General features: G+C 41.3%; 1 protein-coding gene across 1 annotated transcript; it reads left to right on the top strand.

Moving 5' to 3' along the window:
• Positions 1-41: 41 nt before the first annotated feature.
• On the top strand, positions 42-26,081 carry stxbp1 (syntaxin binding protein 1; the record flags this gene model as incomplete). The annotated part of the gene is made up of 17 exons (XM_022768005.1): positions 42-128; positions 12,556-12,605; positions 15,716-15,797; positions 15,916-15,992; positions 16,668-16,746; positions 18,685-18,788; positions 20,901-21,049; positions 21,813-21,897; positions 22,006-22,136; positions 22,220-22,327; positions 22,461-22,521; positions 23,499-23,564; positions 23,652-23,732; positions 23,970-24,108; positions 24,507-24,616; positions 25,443-25,544; positions 25,996-26,081. Coding segments are annotated over exons 1-17 (1,547 nt in total), but the record flags the coding sequence as incomplete, so codon positions are not given.
• Between the last annotated feature and the right edge of the window lie 1,686 nt (positions 26,082-27,767).

Raw genomic sequence — 27,767 nt, 5'->3', positions numbered from 1 at the left:
AGAGGAAGAGAGAGAGAGAGAGAGAGAGAGAGAGGGAGAGAGAGAGGGAGGAAGCAGAGGGAGATCACTCGGTCCAGCACTCAGCAGCATCATGGCACCTATCGGATTAAAGGCGGTGGTCGGCGAAAGTAAGATCATTTGTTTTATTATTGTTTTATTCTAAATGTGGTGAGGTGTGTGTGCAAATGCGGCAGTGTTTGTGTGTGTTATTTTAGCAGGATGCGGACGGCTGGTAGTACATCTAGGTGATGATGAAGGTGGTGCTGTTGGTGCTTCATTGCATCCTATTGTAAAACACAGCCGTGTAGTAAGGGAGCTGTAGGTAATCTGCAGAGGCTGGGTTGTCACACCGGGCTGCTGCGGCGCGGATGCGCAATTGTATTTCAGGCTGCGGAGACCTGAAAAAGGCTCTAACAAGCGGTGATTGGCCCACTGATAGAAAATGTAGGCAGCATTCTCCATGAGGATGCAAAAAGCCTGGAGGGAAAGGCAGCCCACATACGCCCTTTTAGCCTCAATCAGCGTTTATTTCAGGAATAACCTGCGCTGCCTCGGAGCTGCATCATAAACCGTGTTTTTGCATGAATATTGTGCCACACGATGCTGCAGACTCACGCCTTGGCTATAGCTAATCATAGCCAATAATCTAATGCAATGCTATTGATTATAATGTGATAGGACATTAACACTTTCCATCCGTGGGATTCCCTGGTTTCAGCAGTGCCTCACCCCCCTGATGGAGCATGAATCGGTTGCGTAAAACACCCTTCCTCCACCGGAGCGCCTCACTGCTGAAACGAACTGCTGTCAGCTGTGGTTCACGTTAATGGCGGATTGTATCCAAGAGGAAAGTTGGCTTGAAAGGCCGCTACCCGAGAAATTCCGCATTATCTGTACACGAGCTACCGTCCACTAACGACCAGTGAATGCCCTTTCATCATCATCATCACCACCACCATCATCATCATCATCATCATGCCCTTTCCTGGTGTTGCGCCAGTCTGTGTAATCCTGCGTCGTTAGGACGCTGTGGACGCGACTGTCCAGTGTCTGATTTGGTCATGAAGAATCATTTATTGCGGTGTCGGTGTGTGGGGCTGATGCAGGCCTGAACATGGAGGCGCAGCTCCATTCTCCTCAGGAGGGTCAACTGGGTGCAAGTGTTGGTGGTCGTGATAATGTCAGACAGGCCTTCACAGTAAAGCCTCACAGAGACCACTCGGTGTGAAGGCACGTATCTGATATATAAGTGATGGTTGCCGTGATTTCTTCAGCTGCATGTTTTCCTAATTTTTTGGTAACGTGCCCTGCCCGTGCTGCAGGATCTGCTTCACTTGATATCTGGTGTTCGTCTTATTGATTCGGTTTCACATTTCACTAACTCACATCCACACGGCCTCTCTGTAGTAATGTCTCACTCCCTGTCAGTGAGAATAGCCTATTGAATCTGTACATCTCCCAAATCTCATCAGGCTCATTGGTGTTTCATTTGTCATGGGTACTGCTGCAAATTTTTAGGCCCCCACCCCCACACTGATACACATCCACCTCCTTCGTCTCACACACACACACACACACACACACACACACACACACACACACACACACACACACACTGCTGTGATATGATATGATGGAGGGTGAAAAGGTTTGTGCTCTGGCCAGGAATCAGACCTCCCACATGCGAGCAAGACCTTATCCTCAACACCAATTATTACAACCCCCCCCCCCCCCGCCCCCCCACCCCCCCCAAAAAAAAAAATGCAAATTCACTTTGAAGCCAAAAGTATAAAATTATATAATAAATATAATGAAATATTGTTATGATTAGCTGTGAATGAGCAGTGCTGGAGGATATGAAAAAATATTATAAAAGTATTATAATGTCACACCATGTAAAAAAAAAAAGAAGAAATTATATAGTGCCTGTGATTTGAAAAACCCATTCACATGTCTCAACCAAAAACTCTATCAACTTATTTTGCTCATTTGTAATTTTTACCAATGAAATTGTGTAAAACATGATATGATCATATTGTCATGATAAGAATTATTGGCCCGTCATGCTGTGGAGTTAGAGCAGATCTTTTAATAGATGACTGGGGAATAGTGTTTGGCCTAGTGCTATATTGTAGTTGAGAATTAGAATTAATGGGAGCACAGACCTGCATTTTTATGCATCACATTACGAGACAGAAATTTCATAGAAATGATATCATCTGAGCACCTACAGTGTTACACAATACAGCTTCACATGCCAAATATCCGTGCATGTTCTGCTTTATTTAATTATTTAAGGCCTTGTAACTGACAATTACATAACCCGGTTTGTAAAACTAAAGGCGGGCACATGCAGGCTCCCATTGTGGAGTGGAGCGTCCTTTCTAGAACAACGTAAACACTCTGTGAATGTTTCCCAGTAGGTAAAGGCAGGGACGCAGCAGGCAACACCTGTGCTCTGTTTGGCTGAGGTGAAGCAGGGATGGGATTGGTGGAGGTGGTGGGGGCAGAGAGGGAGGGCGACACCATCATGGGTCCTCTCTGCAGCAGTGGATATAGCAGCCAGGATGAAGGAGGGGGGATGGGCAGCAAGCAGAGCTTCACCCTCCCCTTTCATGACTGTATATGAGCATCAGTCCCAGAGAGCAACAGAAGGAAAATGAGGGTGGATGAGGAGAGGCTCTCATCAGTCACCAACAACCTGAGCTGGAGGAGATTTATTTCGAAATGATGCTGCTGCTCAGATTGATGAACCTGAGGAGGTGCTGCAATTACACTCCTGTGATTACAAAGAAACAATATTAAGTAGTTGATGTTCTGGAGATGAACACTTGTACTGTATGATGCATTCAGTCCTGTTGTACTGGATATCATTATATTATGCAGGTGTTCGTGTTATTCTGTGCCGTTCTGACTTATTTTATGTCTACCCAAGGAATCAAGTCCCATCTTTCATTCATTCATTGTTTAGAGGTGGGTTATATGGAGAAAATCTTGTACGACAATATATGTAATTTTCTATCATGGTATTGATGTGTACTGTTGTGGATTTTCTGTAAATTTAATTGAGAAACTGTTTATAGATAACATAACCAGATGAAGATGTCTGTTTTTGGCTAATCAACTGAAATAAATCACTTACAAACCAAAATACTTCATCACATTTCTGCAAAACTCCCGTAAATCCAATAAAACCATAAAGCATTGTGGGATTTCTCTGACCACAGACAAATTAATATCATCTACAATATAAATTGTATTGTCTAGTTGCCCATCCCTACTTTCATTCATTCATTGTCTTTAGCTGCTGATTTCCATTCAGGGTCATGAGGTTCATACTGCACATGCAGTGCTGCTGAATCAACACCCGGCGTTCAGCATACATATTAATCATCATCCTGTAGCTGTGTAAGAGGTACAAGTAATGCGATTGTCCACAGATAAAATATATCAATTGAGCTAACTATACTGCTACCAATACATCCTCTGCTATACACTTATGTGCACACAGTGATGTAACTACAGTAAGTCTGAGGGTTAAAAATATCTATGTGAATCATAACTGGCCCATTTTCATTCAGGTGATAAAGAAGTCATCAGTAATCACCCTGTTCAACTTCATTGTAACCTTATAATGGTTGAAATGGCATGAGGTTAAGTAGTAGCTTTTTATTCTGGCTGTCACAGCTACACTGCACATTAGTTGTGTTTTTTTTTTTTAAGTGTTTTTTTGTGAAATTTTTTGCCTTAATTTGATGCACAGTAGAGAGCTGACAGGAGATGATGATAGACAGACAGGTGTAGCAACAACCTGCGATATCACGGTCACTGTCTTACACCAGTCGGCCAACAGGACTCTCGTCAGTAGCTTTTTATTGAACTTAAATACCACTGTGAACATATACGCTCATATTTTCTCTTTGTGGTATTAATCAGATTCCTGAAATCAACCTGTCAAAGCATATCACACTTGTGTTACTATTCTCATGGGTCAAGGATAAGTCTGTGAATCCAGAGCTAAACTGAAAAGACACTAGATACTGTTAGTAAGGAGTATGTGCTGTATATTAAGTAAGACTAAATAAGTATTCTTATTCTTATTGTCTTTTCTGCATTTTCTGTCTTATTGAGAATGAGGAAATTTATAGCACTCTCATGTTTCTGCATTACAGGAGCTATTCACAAGTTTAGCTGTTGCTACATAGCCAGCGTTAGCATTAACAGCTGTTTATTTACCAGTCTAGAAGAAAAGTTGCAAGTTCAGCATCAAACTTAATTTGTCTGCTTGCTGAAGCTGTGTCCAGCTGTGGAAAGCAATTCTCTTGTTTTGCTTCTATTTCTATCACTTCTTTTCTTCTACTGAAGTTAGCATGCTAACTAGCTAGCTCTGGTCTGGGCGGACCATCTCGTCACTTTCTGATAGTGATTCACTGTAGTGTCTAGTCTGGAAGTTTGGCTGCTCAGAGGGCGTATTATAACATCTTATATTGTAAACACAACAATGGCTGAAGCTCTTGGCAAGACTGGTAAGTAAACAGCTGTTAATGCTAACATTGGCTGAAGCAATAGCAAAGCAAACAGCTTCTTTAAGTACAGGCAGAATGTAGTTAGCCTAGCTTAGCATAAAGACGGGAAGCAGGAGGAAACAGCAAGCTCTGTCCAAAGTTCAGTTTCTTGGTAAACAACAGCTGGTAACAGTGACTGTGCAGCTTCCCAAAGTCTTCCCCAGATTCAGATTTATCATTCCTGTACAAAGAACGAAATCAAACCCTGTGGTGCAGATAAACCGGTTATCTCCAACATGTAACACCCCCTAAAACCAAAAATTGTAATTTTTAAATTTATCTTAATGTTCAGATTAAACAAATGAGACAGACAAAGACATGAGAGAGTTAATTTGCGACCTTTAGAGGTGCTGGTAGGTACATTTTTAAGCCTTATATAGCGGCTACCTGTTTCTCCCAGTTTCCAGTCTTTATGGTAAGATAGGCTACGTATGTCCTGACTCCAGTTCTGCACCTAAAACAAAGATTTGGGAATGACACCGATCTTCTCATTTTACTCATTGCTAGGAATTAAGCAGGTTTCACAAAGTGTTGGCCTTGCTGGTGTGTATTTATGCCTCTCTGTGCAGGGCTTTGTGAAGAGAAGGAAGGAGGAAGGTTAAGCAGAGAAGGACACATGCACTTATTTGCACATACACACTTACAGATGAACACACACGCATACACATACAAAGCATTGCTGACCTTGGAAGCATCACTGAACCAGAGCGTCACACACTTGTCTGGGTTCAGTGTCTGACGCAGTGCCTGCAGCCCCTGGGCCTACATAGAACACACACACGCACACACACACACAACAAATACACAGGCACGCTGCACACACTCACACTCAAATAAATCCATGGCGAAATGTCATGTCGCAGTGTTTACAGAGCATGAAGAACTGGCTGAAATAGAGCTCTCTAATGCAAGGTTACAGTGCTTCATAATCTTAATGAATTCCCCTTCTCTTTCACTGAGGAAGAGTGCTGTGTCAGAGCTGGCAGACGTCCTCTCCCTCCCACTCTTCTCGGCAGCACGTGACCGCTCTCTCCATCCTCCTCTTACATGCATACACACACACATACAGCACAGGCAAATTTAACACAGTGTTACAGAAATATCTACTTATAGGAGATCAGCACTGTACGAGAGCCAAGTAGCGTCGGCCAAGATGCTCTCGTCCTCAAGCGACATAAACAGAAAGAGGGAAAGCAGATTAAGGAGAAAGGGAAAGGGAGAGGATAGTATGACATGATGGTGATGTGTCAAGTTGTTATGCTAACTGTAAGAAGCAAAATACAATTGATAGTGAATTCTGGCTGTTTTTTTTTTGCTGTACATTAAGCAGCACAGCTGAGCTGGATGAGACCGCAGAGCACTCAGACTGTCAGACAGAGCTCCAGCCAGGTCGCTGCAGCCTGCGGTATCACAATGCATCACTTGCTTTCTTACAGTCTGTTATATACTGTCTGCCATTTTCACCACCATGAATTGTTTCCCAGCTTCATTTAGAGTGCACCGCAAGCGCCGCAGAGAACGCTTAAAAAGAGGACACAGTAAACACCCCTTGAATTTATGAATTAATTCATTGCATTAATTATATGATTTTAGTAAAATGATTAACCACTGACCCTTTTGATAAACATTTAGTCTTTAAAGACAGTGAAAAGGTATCTTTAGTTTCCATAATGTGAGGTATTTCAGATTAAAATGGAATATTTGGGGTATAATTACAAGAGGGATTTGATTAAATTGTTCAGGGATTTTATTTGATTGCTCATAATGTGTGCGCTGTAGTGAGTTGGGAGTCTCTGTAGAGGACTATTGGCCTCCACCCCCACACACTTCCTCACCTGTGTTGTTAGATCAGGAGTCTGTGAACAAGGGAGAAATGAATAAAATGGAGCACAACCACACTCCTCTGGATATATACAGTTTTTCTGACATGCAGACACACAATATTGCTCCGCTAGATACTATGGCCCACAAGCATGGATGACCAAAGCGAAGTAATTTGATGGAAGGGGTTAGCGAGATGCTCCAGATTAGATTTGTCAGGAAACATTAATGAATATGTCTATGAGTGCATGATGAGTCAACAAAAATATTCCAGCGTCCAGGGAAAGAAAACAAAGATGGATTTTGTCATGTAAATACTCAAAAACTATTATATTTGAGACATAATGAAAATGTAATGCAGGGTTTCAATTAATATGTCTTCATTGGCTCTTTATGTATTCTTAATTTCCTATGTAGGAAAACAAGTTTGGAGTTTAGAGATGTGTCTGATGTTGAGCAGATGTTTCACAGCACCATGTTTTGTGAAATTGATTTTGTCAACTGTTGTCACTAACCTAATTATGATTAGAAAATATGGAGAGATAGTTAATCTGTGCAGCTTTTTTAAACTGACATTTCTTAAGTGGCATTTTTTGTGTGAAAATGTTGGGTCGTTGTTGCTGCATTAGTGACTTCTGTTGATAGATAATGGCAGCTGTTCATCTGAGTTTCCCCTCAGATCCTCTCAGAGAAGCTCCTGTCCGAAGCTGTCAGGTGAACAAAGGTGGCTGACAACTCCATGTGTGTTACAAGTGTATTGCATGCAACCTGGCCTGAACGTCTCGTTTCTTGCCTGTGCCAACACAGAATATCTTCATGCCTTTACACACCAAATATTTATGTCTCAGTAGGTGATGATCTGACATGAGATGTATATTAGTATGTTGATCCTTGCTGTGTTGTCATGCTGATGTTGATTGATGCTTTCACAACACTGCTAGGTCCGCGCCCTGTTTGTTTAGCTTTCAGGCTGTGCTGAGGTACGTCTATGAGAGTCAACACGTTCACCAGAGATCAGTCCACTACTGTTAATATACAGTATCTGTGGAGCGTCGTGTAGCGCAGTGGGTTACGCAGGTGCCCCATATATAGAGGCTACAGTCCTCGCTGCAGCTGGCCGACTCCCGCTTCGGACGGCCCTTTCCTGCGTGTCATCTCTGCCTCCCCATTTCCTGTCTCTCTACTGTCCTGTCCATTAAAGGCACAAAAAGCCCCAAAAAAAAAAACTTTATTATACAGTATCTGTGGCAGGAGAATTTCGGAGTGTCTGCACTCAGGTCTCATGACTCTGCTTCATCTCTGCTCTTGCACATCATCTCAGGTCATAGGAAAGGCTCCTCATGACCTCTCCTCAGCCAACATGACCTCTGACCTGTGACTGGATATATGTGGGAGTCTAATGTAGCTCCAAACTCATGATCTTCTTCTGCTTTTCTTACAACCCACTTATGCTGGTTGTGGCTGGTTAGGTTGTTATGTAACTGCAGGCCAGTCTGACCAGGCTGTGAATAGCAGAGAAGCTTTTGGTTTAAAGATCGGTACTCTCATGTAGTCTTTTATCACCGGTTTACATTTTTGAATGTATTTGATTTTAATTAACTGCTAAGCGTAAATTGAACTGCAGGATCGTCATTTAAACAGCGGATGCAACTAACAATTATTTCAACTATCAGTTTGATTGATCAGTTGATTATTTGCATTAATGTCAAGCATAATGACGGATGTCTACAGCAAGTTACCAGAGCTTAAAGAGATGTCTTAAACTGATTAAATTGCTGGATGAATGGTCCAAGAACCTAACTGTAATCAATTTCCAATCACATAAAACACAAACAATAATACATTTTTATTTGATTTTCAGTGAAGCAACTAATAAACCGACTGACTAATCATTTCAGCTCCATGTTAAACACAATAACATATCCATAGTGTCTCAATATAGAAAATAATGGTCTCAGGCAAAATACCACCCATGTTTTTTGCCTCCATTTTGTTCATTACAGTATTCTGCATATCTCTATGACACCTTGTCACCCATTACTAGCAGAGTTTTATTGATGGACAATGATAGCGATGTGGCTTCATGTGTCCTTTGTTTTTCACAGAAATTGAGACCCTCCAAGTGAAGCTTCAAGTGTTTTTCTGTCTAACAAAATCAAAAAAAGTCTCTCAGCTGAGCCACGGTGAAGGCTGTCCTTGTATTTCAGCACGAGCCCGGCTGAAATGTCTGCCTGTCTCTTTAAGATCGTCAGTGTCAGCGTCTCTCGGGAGTGATGCTACGGTGAAGCGTAGATCCAGAGAAAAAAAATGGGTCATGTACTCATAGGTGAAAGTCCCTGAAGGGGGAGAACCACGAGTCAAAGGGAGAAACTGCCAGCTCTTCACTGCCGCATGTCGCGTCAAGGCTGGGAGAGTACATTGACCTAATCAGCAATATCATGTACAGTAACACATCACACAGTTTCTTATTATGGCTAAATGTGGGTGAGATTCTCTGAGTGTGGTCAATTTGAAAAAAAAGAATCCTGTTGCTTGGTGTCCTTAAATTTTAAAAAAAAAGAAGGTATATTACAATGTGGTTTTTAAATTTATCAGACCCTTTTAGATTATGTTAAAATTCTGACAGTAAAATCCTGTTATGCCTTCGCTCTGTCTTCGTTTTCTTCCCTGCTCCGCCATGAGGATGTGTATCCTGTTAAACTGGATGTAAGAGAGCATATGAGACACCAAAGGGGTGTGTGTGTGTGTGTGTGTGTGTGTGTGTATGTTTGTACCACTCTGCCTGTTTGGTTGACACAGCTGTTGCGCTGTGTTTGTTCAGGTCCCTTCCCCTCTGTCTGACTGGTGTGTGTCTGTATTGTTGTGCCTCTATCTGGAGGTCAGAAAGGAAAAATCTACAGTGCTGTCTCCATTCCCAGTTATCAGTTACGAGTGTGTGTACTTCACTATTTCATCATCATAGTTTCATTGTTTACATGACTTAGTGAAGCTAACACAGGAGATGAAAGAGGGGAGTGAGAGAATAGCTTTGGAAATATGGATCAATGTAATCACAGCTCATTATTGAAGACAGTAAAGATAAATAGTTTTGCTGAAAGATGTCACACAATTCCTGAGGTTGCAGACTATTTCGGCTGTCTACATTAAACTAGACAGATAAAACCTTTCACATTTGACCAAAAATAAGATAAACTATATTGTGATCTGAAAAATCAGCTCAAGACAGTTTGCACATGACCACACAGTCAGGTAGATTAAATGGGGCTTTAAAATTGTGCAGAACAATTCACACAGAGCGACTTCATGCAGCAGACACAGAACATCATTCTCTTGATCAATTCAAGACCAATATTTACTCTCCTTTTAGCTCTGGTTTTGGCCTCCACCAACCTCTATATAAAATATCTGTCCCTGTAGCTGTTAAATGCTCCACTATTTTTGCAGAAACTGTTAGCTAGTTGCTAACTGTGTCTAGCTAGCTAAAAGATGCAGTTAGCCACTAGCTAACTATTTTTGTTTGTTTTTGTAGTTCAGGGCAAGTATCACACAGAGGGTTTATCAGAGTTTATTTGCTGCCTGGTGCTACTGGTGCTACTGGGAACAAAAGTGACGAGAGTGAAGTTAATGGGCCAGAAAACCAAAACAATGAGCTAAAAGATGCTAAAATGCTCTGTAGTGCTAAAGGGAGCTGCAGAGCCGGGTGGTACTTCTCTGTGGGTCCATCACTACAAGAGACATCTTTTGATAATTTGACCCGTTATTGTTTTTATAAAGATAATGTCAGTGTAGCTTTAATATTCAACACAACATACATGATAGGCTAGAACACACTCTTTACATGTATTCTCCGAGACTAACAACAACACTGACTAGAGTTTGTCTGTCAGGGGTGTTAAAACAGGAAGTAGTAATGAAAGCAGCCCATTGAAAATCTTAGTTATGGTGTTAATTAATCGACATCTATGTGTAAGAGACACTATTATGGACATAAATGAGTGTGGCATATTTCAAATGAATTAATCACCTTTTTTAAATATGAGTTTATAATATACTTGTTCAGGGACTGGAGATTTTCATTCTTGCAGCTCTATCAGAAAAATGCTGCAGCACAGATCGAGAGAAAACACATCAGCTGCAGCAGAGGAAAAGGGAACACGTGTGACGGATATCCCCACCGCTGCTTTGTTTGTGGCCTCCATCCTGTGGCCTAGAGGCGCCGCTGGATGAAAAAAACAAGTTGATTTTTTAAGGAATGAACATGAGCTTTAATTTTACAACTGTTACTTTGAACGTTTAGAACAGATTTTTCAAAAACTCCACATCCAAAGTGTTTGCTCCCTAATAAAATAAAAGTTTCTTCGGTTTTGTATTTGCTGCTGCTTTGCTGAGACAGCAGCTAAATGAACAGGACACAGAAGACGCTGGGAATAGACTGAAGCTGAGTCAGGGAATCTCTGTCATTTAGTGAGAATAATATTCCTAGGCCATATGTCCCACAGGAGGTCAGATACAGTTCCTCTGACTCACAGGAGGTGAGCTCTGTCTGTCTATCTGTCTAACCTTTCTTTTTTCATCCATCCTAGCTATCCTTTTTGTCACGCTTCCTAATTTTCATTCTATCCTTCCTTTCAGCCATCCTATCTATCTATCTATCTATCTATCTATCTATCTATCTATCTATCTATCTATCTATCTATCTATCTATTTATCTATTTATCTATTTATCTATTTATCTATCTATCTATCTATCTATCTATCTATCTATCTATCTATCTATCTATCTATCTATCCTATTGCTTGCCTACAGCTGCACCCTCCTTCTGTGAAAAGAGCCAATCAGCAGCTACTGTCTTCATCGCCTGGAAGACTTTATTAATGTTTTCTTTTAGAAAGCACAAGCGCTGACTCAAATAAACACATCCCTGATTTTTACTCGATGTGTGTTCTGTGATCTGTAATCTTTTCTGTGCGAGTCCTTTTTAATCTGTGGTAATCCATCAGTATCTTTGTGGCCTCAGGTTTTAGCGACCAGCCGAAGGGCTTAGCGGGTTATATTCACAGTGATCCAGCATGATGTTAAACAGTAATTCACCCTAAATGGATTTATCCTAATACGGCTGGCAGATTGCTGGCACGATGATCAGGCCAATATCAGTTGCTGCAGTATAAACATGGCCATCGCGATGTGACCTCGCAGTGGATGAGATTATTTTCGACATGTAGATCTTTGAAATCAAAGCAGAATCACTTCCCAGAAGTTTTTAATCACTCCTCATCAACAGGATTTATTCCACTCGTGTAGATCTGTGCTCAGTGACCTTGTTGCAGGCCATATTTGACTTTGTCACGTTATTTTCCTCCAGTGAAAGAATTGCATTATGGGATTTATTAACCTATACCAGTAGGACAGAAAAATGTTGGTTATTTCCACTGGTTTTTAATCATGCTTTTATACTTTATTGTAGACTAATACAATCCAGACTTGTAAGAATAAACTCATTGATTCTGACTCAATCATGTTATCCCTAAAACTACTAAAAAAATATATCTCATAGCAGTACTTTACTGTCTACTTTTTTACTTTTTACATCTACAGGAAAATAATAACATGTTGCTGATGATTGTCAGTGTTTTTTGAAGGATTTTCTATGTGTATTTATTCTTTAGTTTATTCCTAAATACAGTTATTTTTGTTATTTTCTTAGCATGACTGTTCTCCATATTTAGAACATGGTTAGCATTATGATTGCAGTATATGTATTTAAGACATATGGATTATTGTAATTATGAATTTGTGATTCCAATATAATTGAAAATATTGACAGAAATATCATTCAGAAATAAAAATGAAAATCTTTCTTTGGATACAACAAATGATATAACATCAGCTGTCACTGTGGTAGAAATCAGGCCTGCAGGTGTTGTCATACACGGTATGTCCCCCTGATGTCTATTTATTTATTGTAAGTCAACATTTGTTCAAATGAATATGAAGGAGTTGTGAAGGTGGGGTATTAGCTTACTTGGGGGAAATAGCACCTGTTCTTGTATTCTTGTGTCTATTCATGGGTATTCCCTGTTTACAAAATACATTAAAACATCTTCGCTCATCAGATCATCTTGCATCCCTCAGATTCCTGATGGTGTTTGTTTTTATTCTCTTTTACAGAGATTATGAACGATGTAATCAAGAAGGTGAAGAAGAAGGGAGAATGGAAGGTAAGAAGTTCACATTTAGGAGAAAATGCTAGAGATAAAAAGTTCTGGGTCTAATAGCGATGTGGAAGACTGCATCCTGATATTTTAGTGCCATGTCACCCAGACAAGTGTTGTAGCACTTAAATCAAATCAAATCAAATCAAATTAAAACCCTGCAGCTTCGTCACGTTTTCCACAGTTTGTTTGGTGACAAAAGTGTGTAAAAGTGTATTTGATCCATTTTGACATAAATATTTGATATTGTGCATTCTGGAAAAGAAAAGATTTCAATAGATTTCATCAATAGATTTGATCATGTGATATCTCACTGTTTTTGTATATTTATATATTTTTTTCTTTCTCTCTTCCATGTATATATATGTTGAATATAATATGAAAGAGTGCACACAAATCACTGTCATTGATTGGACGACACTCCCTTGGGAGAATAATTGCCCCACACCTGGGCACACAAGATAATTGGAGTATTATTTATTTAAGATCATGGTTGTTAGAAGTGTTGAAGTTACCACTGACGAAGGTCTAGAGCACATATGTCAAACTCAAGGCCCGCAGGCCAAGTCCGGTCCGCGATGTAATTATCTTTGGCCCGCATGATAATATCTAATCACTATTAGAGCTGGCCCGCACGCGCCGCTAATACATTACAAATCCCACAATGCACTGCCAGCGTGTTCGCACGTCATTCGAGAGCCCGCGAGCGCGAGTCCTTGCCCACTCAGTCATCAGCATCCCTATGGAGCACCTGTGGTCAACTGTCAGCTACTACTCTCCCCAAAAATGGCTAAACGAAAGGTGGACTTTGAAAACAGGGGTTTCCAAGGCAGTTGGGAGGCAGAGTATATGTTCACAGATATAAAAGGCAAAGCTGTTTGTCTTGTGTGCGGAGACGGCGTGGCTGTAATGAAAGAATATAACGTAAGAAGACACTATGAAACAAAACACCAAGACAGGTACAAACACGTGGACGTGAAACAAAGGCAGCAGAAGGTAGAAGAGATGAAAAGAAGTCTGATGTCACAGCAGGGTATGTTCACAAAAGCCAAATCACAAAGTGAGGCTGCTGTAAAGGCTAGTTTTATTGTGGCAGCAGAGTTCGCAAAATCAGCCCGGCCCTTTACCGAGGGGGAATTTTTCAAAAACTGCATGATGAAAGTGTGCGACCGTTTGTGCCCAGATAAAAGGCAAGTGTTTTCAAATGTGAGCCTGAGCAGAAACACGGTTGTTGACCGTGTAAATCAGCTTTCCACCGATCTACAGCAACAGCTGGTGGGAAAGGGAAAAGAGTTCATCGCATACTCCCTAGCTGTGGATGAGAGCAGCGACACTTCAGATATTGCCCAGCTGTCAATTTTTATCCGCGGAGTGGACTCAAGTCTGTGTGTAACAGAAGAACTTTTGGGATTAATATCAATGCATGGCACAACTACGGGGAAAGATCTGTTTGAAGAGGTATCCAGGTGTGTTAGTGAAATGGGGCTGCCTTGGGATAAACTTGTGGGATTGACGACAGATGGAGCGCCCGCGATGTGCGGTCAAAAGAGTGGATTGGTGGGGAGGGTCCGGGAGAAGATGCGGGAGGAAAACGGCGCAGGTGAGCTGACAGCGTATCATTGCATCATACACCAGGAGTCGTCTTACTGATGAACACCTTCACTCAGTCCTGAGGATTTCCTCAGCTCAAAGCCTGACGCCTAACATTGATGAACTTGCATCCAAGATAAGACACCTAGTATCTGGCTCAGACAAGTGAGCATCCACCAGAGCAGTAAACTGAGCTTTAATGCATGTTTCTTTTTTTATTGCTGCTATAGGACATTTTGATTTTTCTTACAAGGAAATTATTTTTTGGCTGTTGTTGGCCTGTAGAAAAATGTTGTCAGTTAAAAATTAATCCAGAAAAGCTGCAGAAAGAGCTTTAGAAAATAAATGCAAATGATTTTTCTTGTATTTAATGTTTAATGTTGTTGTTGTTTTTAGGTACAAACTGTCTTATAAGCTTTGTCAGTTCCAGGTTCAAGTATTGACTACTGTGCACCACAGAGTGGCAAACTGAGCTTTAATGCATGTTTCATTTTTGCACTTTTTTTCTTGCTGCTACAGACACTTCATTTTTCTCTGAATTATTTTTTTGCCTGTTGTTGGCCTGTGGGGAAATGTTTTCATTAGAAATTACTATGGAAAGCTCCAGATAAAAAGTGAATACACCTGATTTTTAAAATTTATTTTATGATTAATGTCGTTATATGCTTTGCAGGCTTTGTTAATTTCAGGTTCAATTCATTCAACAAGGTCATTTGCAAGTTCTCAATAAACATTGAACCAGTCCGGCCTTCGACTTGTACCATTTTTTAAAATTTTGGCCCACTGTGTATTTGAGTTTGACACCCCTGGTCTAGAGAGACTGAAACATTAGGATGATCAATAAATTGTGATGCTGAGCAAGAGCAGTGTGTGGGATATTCTTTTTTATCAAGACTTAAGACAAAATTCCAAATCTAAGTTCTAATCCAGCAGCTTGCTGACTGAACTGGATATTGCACGTCACATGCAAGCTGCCATTTTTGCTTTTTCCATGATTGTTTCAGCAGGAAATTGAGCTGATTGTGGCCAGCGCTCATATCACTGTAAATTACAACCTGTGTGCCTTGATTCAATGGATAATTGCAGTAGACACTGCAGGGTATATTCCAAACAAAGTCCAGTTAAGATTTTGTTGTCATCATGTTTTTCCAAGAAATGTTTTAAGTCACAGACAAAGACAACAGGGGGAAAAATGAAAATAAAAAAGATAAACAAGCAAAATAAAAAAAGACATGAACAGTGTATGAAACATGTACAGGTGAAAGGTTCAAGTAAACTGGCAGAGAGTGCGTACACCACACCATAGTACCATAGTAAATAGTAACTGTAGTAAACTGACTATTCATTAGCAGGCTAAAGACTTTTACCTTGACATTTCCCACCAGTGAACATCAGGTAAATCAAAATTCCTCAAAATGTCCCTACTGTAGAGCTTTCAATCGAATGAGACAGTTTTATTGTTAGCCACATGTAATAGAAGTAATAAAGTGTGTTTGTATAGTCACTGTCTTCTCCCCTGTTGCCAGGCGCTGATTGTGGACCAGTTGAGCATGAGGATGTTGTCGTCCTGCTGCAAGATGACAGACATCATGACAGAGGGCATCACCAGTAAGACACGACGGTCACACACTATCGTTTCTCTGGACCGTGACACTTTCCTGTAGTCTGCTTGTGTATGTAGCACTGTAACTGTTTACATACATGTTTGTTCCCTCTGTCCCTCTAGTCGTGGAGGACATCAACAAGCGGCGAGAGCCTCTTCCCAGCCTGGAAGCCATTTACCTGATTACACCCACAGAGAAGGTAAGGATGCTCCCTCCCTCTCTGTCAGTCATAGTGACAGACGCACAGCTGTTGACTCAGTCGAGACAGATCACACGCGTTTTTCTTTCCGTGGTCTCTCTTTTTCTCTTGCTCTTTCAAATTCAAATTAGTTTGGTGACACTAAATTACAGTATTACCAAAGCAGATTGTAGAAGTTTCACAATGTACCTTAAGCATAATATACAACACAACAAAAAAACAAATGGTTTACCCATAGGTTACTATAATGAAAGAAAGATAAATAATTGCAAATCAATAAATTAAATAAAGCATGACAAGATATAAAGTTTAACAATTTATTTAATTGGCAATAGAGGAAGTTAGATAAAAATATAAAGAGTGTGTTTTAATCTGATGGTTTTCCCATTTTTTGCTGCTTCAAAGACATTAGTGTTTTTGTTTTATTAGTTGTTGTTTTTTTCACAAGTAAATATTAATTTTGCTCTGTTTGGTCTCTGTGGTCAATTCTTATAAGCTTAACTGGCGTGACTAGCAAGTTTAATCTGGTGATTTATTCATTTAGCTCAGGCCTTCATCCTGTTAATGTAAATGCTTCAGCAACATGGTGGCAATAAGCTTAATCAAGTTTGCACATATAACTGTGATCAATGCTCAGCAGAACGTGACGGTCTGACTCTGTTTCTCCTCCCTCAGTCTGTCCACACCCTCATCGGAGACTTCAAAGACCCTCATTCAGCTAAATACAAGGCAGCCCACGTTTTCTTCACCGACTGTGAGTATATACAGGAAGAGCTGCTTCGGCAGCAAGTCATGAAGTCATTCATCCTTTTTACTTGTTATTATTATTTGTGTTCTATGCTTTTTGCTTTGTACAATCTAGTAATATTTTTGTTTTCTTTCCTGGTATCACTTTGTTTTTCTCCTTGTCACTGTTTCAGTGGCAGATAGGCAGGTTTTTTTGGCTTTTTTTATATATAGTACCGTGCAAAAGTTTTAGGCAGGTGTGAAAAAATGCTGTGAACTAAGAATGCTTTCAAAAATATAAATAATAATTGTTTATTTTTATCAATTTACAAAATGCAAAGTGAGCGAACAAAAGAAAAATCAAAATCTAATCAATATTTGGTGTTACTACCCTTTGCCTTCAAACCAGCATCAATTCTTATAGGTACACTGGCACAAAGTCAGGGATTTTGTAGGATTATAGTCAGGTGTATGATCAACCAATTATACCAAACAGGTGCTAATGATCATCAATTTCACATGTAGGTTGAAACACAGTCATTAACTGAAACAGAAACAGCTGTGTAGGAGGCTTAAAACTGGGTGAGGAACAGCCAAACTCTGCTACCAAGGTGAGGTCTTCATGGAAGAGTTGCAGCCAAAAGCCATACCTCCGACATGGAGACAAGGCCCAGCGACTCATCTATGCACGAAAACATAGGAACTGGGGTGCAGAAAAATGGCAGCAGGTGCTTTGGACTGATGAGTCAAAATTTGAAATATTTGGCTGTAGCAGAAGGCAGTTGGTTCGCCGAAGGGCTGGAGAGCGGTACAATAATGAGTGTCTGCAGGCAACAGTGAAGCATAGTGGAGGTCCCTTGCAAGTTTGGGGCCGCATTTCTGCAAATGGAGTTGGACATTTGGTCAGGATTAATGGTGTCCTCAGTGCTGAGAAATACAGGCAGATACTTATCCATCATGCAATACCATCAGGGAGGCGTATGATTGGCCCCAAATTTATTCTGCAGCAGGACAACGACCCCAAACATACAGCCGACGTCATTAAGAACTATCTTCAGCATATAGAAGAACAAGAAGTGATGGCATGGCCCCCACAGAGCCCTGACCTCAACATCATGGAGTCTGTCTGGGATTACATGAACAGACAGAAGGATTTGAGGAAGCCTACATCCACACAAGATCTGTGGATCTCAAAAACTGTGTGCAAGTGTACCTAGAAGAATTGATGCTGTTTTGAAGGCAAAGGGTGGTCACACCAAATGATGATTGATATTTGATTTAGATTTCTCTTCTGTTCATTCACTGCATTTTGTTTATTGATGAAAATAAACTATTAACACTACCATTTTTGAAAGAATTCTTAGTTTACAGCATTTTTGCACACCTGCCTAAAACTTTTGCACAGTACTGTATTTGAAGGGACACTTTTTCAAAGTTGTTAGAGCTCTCAGTGGTGGTGAGTGGTGGTTTTTGGGGAAGGTGGTGCGATCTTTTCCATTGTCAGATCGTCCTATAGTCACCCTGTGAAATTGCCAACAGCCGATGTGATTGGATTCTTTTTCTTGTATACCCTGAGTGATGACAAATACATTTTTGTGGCTGTTAATGTTTAAACGGTCAGTCATCACATATAATATTAGAAATCATAATCTAGTCTGGCAAGTGTGTGTTTGAGGAAGCGCAGGAAGAGAGGATCTCCTAACAAACATCATAAATCAATGACGTGTGTCACCCACAACATTGTTAACTCAGTAGTGTTTCCGTGACCAAACATCCTCTGAAAACCTCACTGCAACTGGAATCCCCCTCTGCACAAAAATACATAGCTGTTTATTATATCCTTAGATCCTGCTTTCCTTCAGTTGTCGTCATTCTGATAAAAGGTTTCGGTCGTGATGAGAGAACAATAATCAGCCATAAACAATATAAAACTAAAACTATTGCTATTTGTTTCCCTCCTCTCCAGCCTGCCCTGATCCTCTGTTCAACGAGCTGGTGAAGAGCCGCGCTTCCAAAACCATAAAGACTCTGACGGAGATCAACATCGCATTCTTGCCCTACGAGTCTCAGGTAGACATCCAGTCGTGTGTGTGTGTGTGTGTGTGTGTGTGTGTGAGGTGTGTCTTGCATGGTGACGGCTGTTCTGGGGGCTGTTTCAGAATCGAGTCAATGAGACACAGTCAGAGAAATTGCATGTCTTCTTTGCTGGTCTTTTCATTGACAAGTGAAGTATTAATATGTAAACAGATGGTTCAGAGAGAGAGAGAGAGAGAGAGAGACGTTTATGCATCTGGCCCTTGAATTATTGTCCCCTCTTTTTTCCTCTTAAGGCGGTGAATGAAAGGTTGACTTTCATTGTTTGTTAGTGGTTGTGAGTGAAAACCACAGAGAGAGAGCGAGAGAGAGAGAGAGAGAAAGAGAGAGAGAGAGATTCAGAGATAGAAAGCTTGAGGAAGAGCAGTGAGAGATCGATTAAGACAGGTGGGAGGAAAGAGATGCAGCAAAGGACACAGACAGGAATAGCAACAGTGAGGTTATGGGTTGTTAGCGTCGGGGATGGATAAAAAGAGATGGAGAGTGGGAGAGAGAGAGAAACACAAACACACACTCAGGTGGTGGCTTGGCACAATGCTGCTGACTCACCAGTCACTCTGTTTACTGCCAGACGCTTCCAGAAACACTCACACTTGTCACATCGCCTCCCCTCCCTCCCACCTGCCTCTCCACCCTTGCTAAATTTCCAAATTTCCAAATTCCTGCCTCTATCATGTCTTTCCTCCTCCCTCCCTCCCTCCCTCTGTTTTTTTCATCCCGCCATTCCTCCATCCCTGCCTTTGCACGTCGCTTGCACTCTCTCTGCTCACCACTTGCACCAAGCTTTTTATTTTTTCCTCTTATTTACTTTCTTTTTATATTTATTCTTTCCCTCCCCCTGACCATATTTTTTCCTAATTTCCCCCTCCCTTCATCCTCCCCTCTCTATCTCCGTCACCTCTCCTTCTGTCCATCCTTTACCCTCTCACTATCTGAAGATGCTGCTCGGCCCACAATGCTTTGCTCCCCTCCTGTCTACTATAATTAATTCAGAGTCAGTGGTTTTCTGCTCCAGGCAAAATGCTGCCTTAAAGCCCCACCCCCACAAGCTGATGCTCTTTCCCCATTGGATGAGTCAGGATCCACACAGGAGGCGGTGGCCAATGGCAGCCAGGCGAACGTAGGGACCCTTCTGCAGCGCAGGAGTGTGGTCATGTGACCGTGGACAGATGGGATGGGAGGAGGGAGTGGTAGTGAGTGATGCAGGAGAGAAGAGAGGAGGAAATCAGAGGAGTGGAAACAAGGAAAGATGAGTACAGGAGAAAAATAAACAGGCAAGGGGAGAAAGAGGAGGATTGGAAAAAAGAAGAGAAATAAGGAAAGGGGAGGAAACGAGGGAATAGATTAGGAGAGAGGAGAGGAAGGTAGACAAAGGGAGAAGATGAGAAAAGAGGAGGCATAAGACGAGGAAATGAGAGGAAGAGAAAATAGGAATAAGAGGAGAGGGGAGATGAAACTGAAATAGGAAGAGAGGAAAGGGGACATAGGGGAGAAGAGAAGAAGTTAGGAGAGCAGGCAGAGAAGATGAGAGAGAGAGGAGAGAAGGAGAGCAAACAAGGTAATGAATGGAGAGGAAAAGGGAGGAGGGGAGAAAAAAAGGAGACATGGAAAAAGGATAGAAAAACCGAGGAACAAGAAAATCACAGAGGAGGAAAGAAAATGAGAGAGGAAAGGAATGAGAGAGGAGAGGAGGCAGACAAAGGAGAAGCGATTAGTTATTATTATTAGAGAAGTGATAAGTGTCAAAACAAAGAGCATAAAAACAAAGAGAGGAGAAGAGATAACGACAGAGGAGACGATATACAAGAGTCCTTCCACACTGACCTGCTGACTTTCACACAGACACTGTATGATTAATATAATCTGTTGTCATGGTGAAATCAACGTTTGCATCATGGAATCAGTTCCTGTCAAATACACATGACTGTGCACATTACATAAGAGAAGAAGGTGAAAAAGCTTCAATCAGCTACAGTAGGAAAGCAGCAAACAGTTCTGTTGGAGCAAAGTGTAAATGTGTGTGTTTGTGTGTGTTTGTGTGTGTGTGTGTGAGCGTGTGTGTGTGCGCACGCGTGTATGTGTGTGCAGGTGTACTCTCTGGACAATCCAGATGCCTTCCACAGTTTCTACAGCCCCCACAAGACCCAGCTGAAGAACCCGGTGATGGAGAGGCTGGCTGAGCAGCTGGCCACGCTCTGCGCCACCCTGAAGGAGTACCCTGCCGTCAGATACCGAGGGTGAGCAGCAGGGAGCAGCCCTGGGTACAGGCTGGTCATCATTAGCATCTCAAGGCATTCGAGGAAATAACTGTTTTGGACAGATAAGGTGTTGAGGGGAGTCATGGGTGCTACAGTGAGGAGGGGTTCACTGAGGCTTTCTGCTGTCATTTCAGCCAAGAACATTAAGACACGTTTCTATTTGTCCATTTAATTTTGTCTATTTAAGGTAAAAATGGAACACTTTTTGCTGTCTAATAACACACATCAGTTGTATATTAGTGTCATTATTAATGATGTGTTTTGCATCATGATGCATTTCTGCTGGACTGCTGCTGTAAAATAGACGTGACTTTTGTTTGTTGCTGTCAGTTACGTGCTTAATGCAAAAGGCTTCTGCACAGAGATGTGTGGGAGGAGAAAACTGATGGTGCTGCAAAGGCTCAGAAGGCGTTGTAGATCATTTAATGTCCGTTTTCGTAAAGAGTCAGCAAATGTGACTGTTACAGTACTGATTCAGCATGGTTACCAAAATTAATGTTTCCGCTTTGGGACCAGTGTCCTCTGGAACCTGCGGCAGGGACAGAGCTGTTACACACCTGTCAATGTTTTTACTGTCTTTCTTTATTGTTTTGTCTCATCTGCCTGTTTGAACGTCAATCTTGTCTTCCTTCCCTCTCCTCTTCACAATTATTTTTTATGTCTGCCCTTTCATGTCTGCCTCCATATGCTTCCATTTGTCCGACCATCTGACCATGCGTCCATCTGTCCGTCATTCTGTCAGGGAGTACAAGGACAACGCCACCCTGGCCCAGCTGGTTCAAGACAAACTGGACGCCTACAAGGCTGACGACCCCACCATGGGAGAGGTCAGCTTGTTCATTTGCTCCTGCTTTTTGATTTGTTCTGTCTTCTCTCGTCATTCTTGTATCTCGTTCTCTCTCTCTCTCTCTCTCTCTCTCTCTCTCTCTCTGTAGGGTCCAGATAAGGCTCGCTCACAGCTGATCATCCTGGACAGGGCGTTTGACCCCGTCTCACCTGTCCTGCATGAGCTCACCTTCCAGGCCATGGGCTATGACCTGCTGCCCATCGAAAACGACGTCTACAAGTACGAAAAACACAATGACGAAACAGATAAATGACTGTGAGGGCTTTGTTAAAGTTTTAATTACGTCTTTTTTTCTCCTTCAGGTATGAGACCAGTGGCATCGGAGACTCTCGTGAGAAGGAAGTGCTTCTGCATGAAGACGATGACCTGTGGGTGAGCCTGAGACACAAACACATAGCTGAGGTGTCCCAGTGAGTACATCTGTTTTTCTTCACACTTTCTACATGTGTTCAATCAGTCTGTTGATACTGAACAAAGCAATGCTCAAACACTTCTCTCATGTGTTAATGTGCCTCCTTTGCTCTGTGTGTTTCTGTCTTTCAGGGAAGTGACACGCCAGCTGAAGGACTTTTCCTCCAGCAAGAGGATGAACACTGGAGAGAAGGTAAAGAGGAAACTGGTAGAGTCTGAACATACAGTACTGACACAACAGCATCATTTAACAAGAAAGATCTTTTCTTTCATTTCTCAGAAACTCTTGAATTCTTGTTTTGATTGCTTGTGCATGGCAAAGTAAACAAATTCAGTGTGGGGGGGAAAAAAGAGTCAAACACTATTAGATTAGACAGTATATAAACAGGGTGTATGTTCAGTAACTTTGTAATATGAAATAGCTCTTTTCGCCTAAAGGAATAGTAATGCATTTTGGGAAATATGCAGTATACTGTATATCGATACCACCCTCATGTCTGGTGATTGGACATGAAGCCGGAACCAGCAGGTGATTAGCTTAGCATAGCATTTACAGTAGACTGGAAACAGATAGCCTTGTAAAACTAGCTTCATATTCAAAGTACAAACATGGGTGTGGTGTCAGTTTTCAAATCTAACTCTTGGCAAGGAGGCAAATTAGCATATTTCCCAACATGTTGAACTATTCCTTTGAATAGACTCAGAAAATCTCACCAGAATTGAGTTGAATATTATGTCTTCACTTATTTAATTTCAGTTGGTAGAGGAAAACAAATGAATCCTGAGGTTTGTGATTTTGTGATTTTCATCTTTTGTTTCAGTGTTTTACACATGTTTAGCTAAGGGCGAACTTCCGCACAGGATTGCCTTGAAGTTCATCATCCAGTGTTATTAAGTTCAATCCAGCTGGTCATGAAAGACTTGAGAACAGAGCTGCTTTATGTTTATGAGCTGTTTCTGTTCCCAAATGGTTGACATTTACTTTTAAAACTAAACCCTTCAAGTGCCGAGCAACAACTACTCACTATGTGATTAAACCAATGTAAATATAAATATCTGCTACCAAAAATTTAGTCTTTTATCTTATGATGTCTTACACTGTTGGTGACATCATCACGCTGGTGTTTCAGGTGTTATCGTGTAAATCTGTGTTGCTTTTTGTCTCAACAGACCACAATGAGGGATCTGTCCCAGATGCTGAAGAAGATGCCTCAGTACCAGAAGGAGCTCAGCAAGGTAAGTGTGGTCACCTCTACGTTTACCTGGTTGTGTGTGTGTGTGAGTGAGTGTGTCTGCTGAGTCTGTGCGTTTTGTCTTCTCCAGTACTCCACTCACCTGCAGCTGGCTGAGGACTGCATGAAGCATTACCAGGGAACAGTGGACAAGCTGTGCCGTGTGGAACAGGTGAGAGGAAACGATGAGAGTAGAGCATTGTACATGAATTTCACTATGTCATACTGTACTGTAAATGTGTTTCTTACACACAGATAAATTATGCAGTCATCTTAAAAATGCTTCCTTTATTGAATCAAAAATAAAAAGCTTTTGCTTTAGTCTCTGGAAACGTGTCCTGGAGGATTTTGTGCCTCTCACACCATCTGAATGACAAACACTGTATGAGACCTGAGTTCTCTGTTGCAGGATTTGGCAATGGGAACAGACGCTGAGGGAGAGAAGATCAAAGACCCCATGAGGGCTATTGTGCCCATCCTGCTGGACGCCAACGTCAGCACATATGACAAGATCCGCATCATCCTGCTCTACATTTTCCTCAAGAACGGTGAGGAGGAGACCACAGGCGACATCAAATCTTAAGTTTATAAAACTCTGTTTCAATGCTGGTGAAGTGGTCCCTGTTGAACCCTGGGAACCACTACAGCCTGATGTGAACTTCAGCAAGTCACCTGTCCACCACAAGCTTGTGCAAATGATGTTTCACAAGATACAGATAGAAAAAAGACTGAAAAACACTGACATGCGCTGTTGTAATAAGCTGCTGAAGTTAAGTAACAGGAAGTGCAGTGATATCAAATTGAAATTATTTTATTTTTGCTCTCAAGTAGCAAAACATGAATTCCCCCTCGTAACAGAATAGGTTGAACATATTAAATGTAAACAAGTCATGCAGTTGTTTAATATGACGTGTGTGTGTGTGTGTGTGTGTGTGTGTGTGTGCAGGTATTACAGAGGAGAATCTGAACAAGCTGATCCAGCATGCTCAGATCCCACCTGAGGACAGTGAGATCATCACCAACATGGCTCACCTGGGCGTCCCCATCATCACAGATGTAAGATGTTGAACCGTCTTCTTTTATCTGTTTTTCTTCTGTCTCTTCTTCTGTGCTTTTTCTTTCAGTCTGTAGGTCTATCAGTCATCACTTTGCTTTGACGTGCCCTCTCAGTCTTTACTCTTATCTGTAAATGGACCATCTCTTCTTTGATGTCCTAATAGTAATGAGACTTACAGAGTCACACTATTGTTGCTGTTGTTACAGCTTCATTTACCACAAATGGAGCTGTGGATTCTTTACATGACTTCCATTGATTTCCAATATTGTAGCATAGCTTTTTGAATTACTGAACATGTTTTTATTAACTTTCTGCCTTCAGTTTATGTGCTGGATATCAGTTTCCTTAAGATGGGTAATCTGTCTCCATGAAATGTAGATGTAGCTGCTTGTTGATGCTGCATTATGTCATAGCTGTTTAAAGCACAGACTGTTTCAAAGTCTGTCACAATGGTGTGTTCGAGTCCGGGAGGAAATTTGTTGATGTGGCCAATGTGAAACATTTTCAATCCAAGAGATGACCAAACTCAGAGTGCTCCTCCTATCAATCTGCAGTTACCACCCACAGTAACAGTAACATAACTTTGACAGGAAGGAAAATGACTAAATGTTTACAGTGATGGATTACCTCTCACAATCAAGCGTCTCTGCAACATCATTTCTATTGTACTTGACTGACAGTGGCTGCCTGGACACGTGACATGCAGCTGCTGATAAAAGCCGGTTTCACAGAACAGTTTGTGTTCAGTTTCCAGATTGGTGTGTGTGAGAGACACACAGGTGATTCCGATGATTATTTATCCTTGTTTCTTCTCTCGATCGTCAGTCCACCCTCCGCCGAGGAAAGAAGCTGGACAGGAAGGAGCGTGTGAGCGAGCAGACCTACCAGCTGTCCCGCTGGACACCACTGGTCAAGGACATCATGGAGGTGTGTCTGCAGGGCTTCAATCACCATTTCACCTATCCTACATTTTTGTATATGTTATTTATTTTTACATAAAAAGGGCTTTACTTAACCTGCTGTCTCCACTATAGACATGTTTTTTTTTTTCCTCATGCAAACCTAAATCACGAATCTTAAACAGCAAGCGAATCCATCTGAGTTGAACTGTTTACTTTTCAGTCGACTCACTCCCACTACAACCTGAGTCAAACATCTATTTTAACAGCCTCTCTGTCATCGACTGTGTTTAACCCGTTATTTGTGCAAAGCCAATTCTTCAATGGACCTCCATTATTCAACCACACACGGTTGCTAAGAGACGTGTTGCAAACTGTGAAGCCCCTATTCAAGTGTGTTTGTATGTGTGTGTGTCCGTGTATATAAGGCAGACAATGTGGCTTACAAAGATCTGTTTTGTACTTTTCTCACCCTGCAGGATGCTATTGATGATAAGCTGGACACCAAACACTACCCCTACATCTCCACCCGCTCCTCTGCCTCCTTCAGCACCACTGCAGTCAGGTACACACACACAAAAACACACACACAAATATATATGCACAGTGTGCATATGTGTTGTATCTTATTGCCTGGTAGTAGCTGTTTTTAAATGATGAAAACAGAAATGGTGGCATTGGATCAATAGTAATTTTGGAAGGGAGATGAGTCTGATGGATCAATACTTGAAAAAAATGGAGAGCAGGGAGGTGCGACTGATGACTGGTAAGTTTGTGAGCCGTGTACAGATCACAGTGCAAAGACAGAAGCTCAAGCACTCACGGACTCTAATGAGGAAGAACATCAATACAGGAGATAACACAGCTTCTTAAAACCGAAACTTTCCACATTCTGATACTGATACTTTACATTTTTAAAACGACTTTACTGGATTCATGGAAATGTCTGTTTATGACAGTCTGTTTAATTTTACGTAGACACACATACATAGTCATACATATTGAATATCAGCTTAAATATCACAACTCTTAACCAAAATGTATGAAAGCTGACCTGAATACAAGTCATCAGTGTGTGTGTGTGTTGTGTGTCTCTATGAGGGGGGGGGGTGGGGGGGGGGGGGGTGAAGCTGCAGTGAGTTCCTCTAATACATAGTTGCACTCCAGTGTTGGAAGCTACTGGTGTGTATGGATTACAAATTGATCTGCCTCATTTGCTATCCCTCCCCCACATATACAGACATACCTAGCACTGTTCGGATGCATGTAGGTTAGTTAGAGGAGATTTACCCAGACGCAGACAAAACCTTGAATGTTGGAGTCTGGTTTTAGATGTGCAGATAAAATGACAGCTCAGGTTATTTGGTTTGTGTTACCAAGTCAAGACAAAGCTTGACTCCTGAGTGCAGTAACGAACAGTACATATTTTTGGCTGTTCTTATGTAAAGATCTGTGACCCAAACAAAAGTAAATGAGCAGTTTTAGCTGTCTAGCTGGAATGGTTTTAGTTGCCTCAACCTTAACCAGGGTTATATTAGTGTTCTAAAAATGCAGATTAAAGTTGCACTATTTTTTGATAATGTTCAATTCCCCACATCTTTGTTACACATGACCAGATTTTGGTTCATGAACATCAGGGGATCTGCTTTCTGCAAAAGAAAAGAATTAAATCAAGACGGAATTTCTACACAATGTACATTCATGTCAGTGTTACCATATTATGATTAAACTGGTCTTTGTATTTTGCATCGTAGGTGTTCCATAAAATTGGTGCTCTAACATATTAGTTGGGCAGGTAGGCAAAACAACAGTGCATTTTATGACTAAAGCATGAAAGTTTCAGTGCATAATCTACATACCCCAAGGTTTTATTTCAAACGTGGAGGCAATTTGTATCTGACCTCTACTGATCTTGTGAGGTCATTGACCTAAGCATTTAATTTTTCCAGTTTTTGCCCCAGTTTTCCATTATAACCATGTCTATCTTTGCTGAAATTGCATAAAGATGCGTATTTGCTGCTCTGGCCATGTATCATTATTTTGCTTAGAGCACCAATTTTGCAGGGGGACTGCAGACCCTACCATTTCAAGGTGTTAAAGTAGCTGTAGCTTGTTAAAAACACTGACATCTTGGTTTCAGTTTGGTCTGGACAACACTCATTACTCCAGGTGGCTCTGCCCTGTCCCAGAGGTCACATCTGAAATGCCACCACGTCTGAAAATAAACTTCATGGTTTATAGAAACAATGGA

The sequence above is a fragment of the Seriola dumerili genome, unplaced genomic scaffold (assembly GCF_002260705.1).
Source record: "Seriola dumerili isolate Sdu_G_001 unplaced genomic scaffold, Sdu_1.0 BDQW01001387.1, whole genome shotgun sequence".
NCBI lineage: Eukaryota > Metazoa > Chordata > Actinopteri > Carangiformes > Carangidae > Seriola > Seriola dumerili.
The sequence above is the reverse complement of the archived record's forward strand: the minus strand, read 5'-3'. Positions and strand labels throughout refer to the sequence as shown.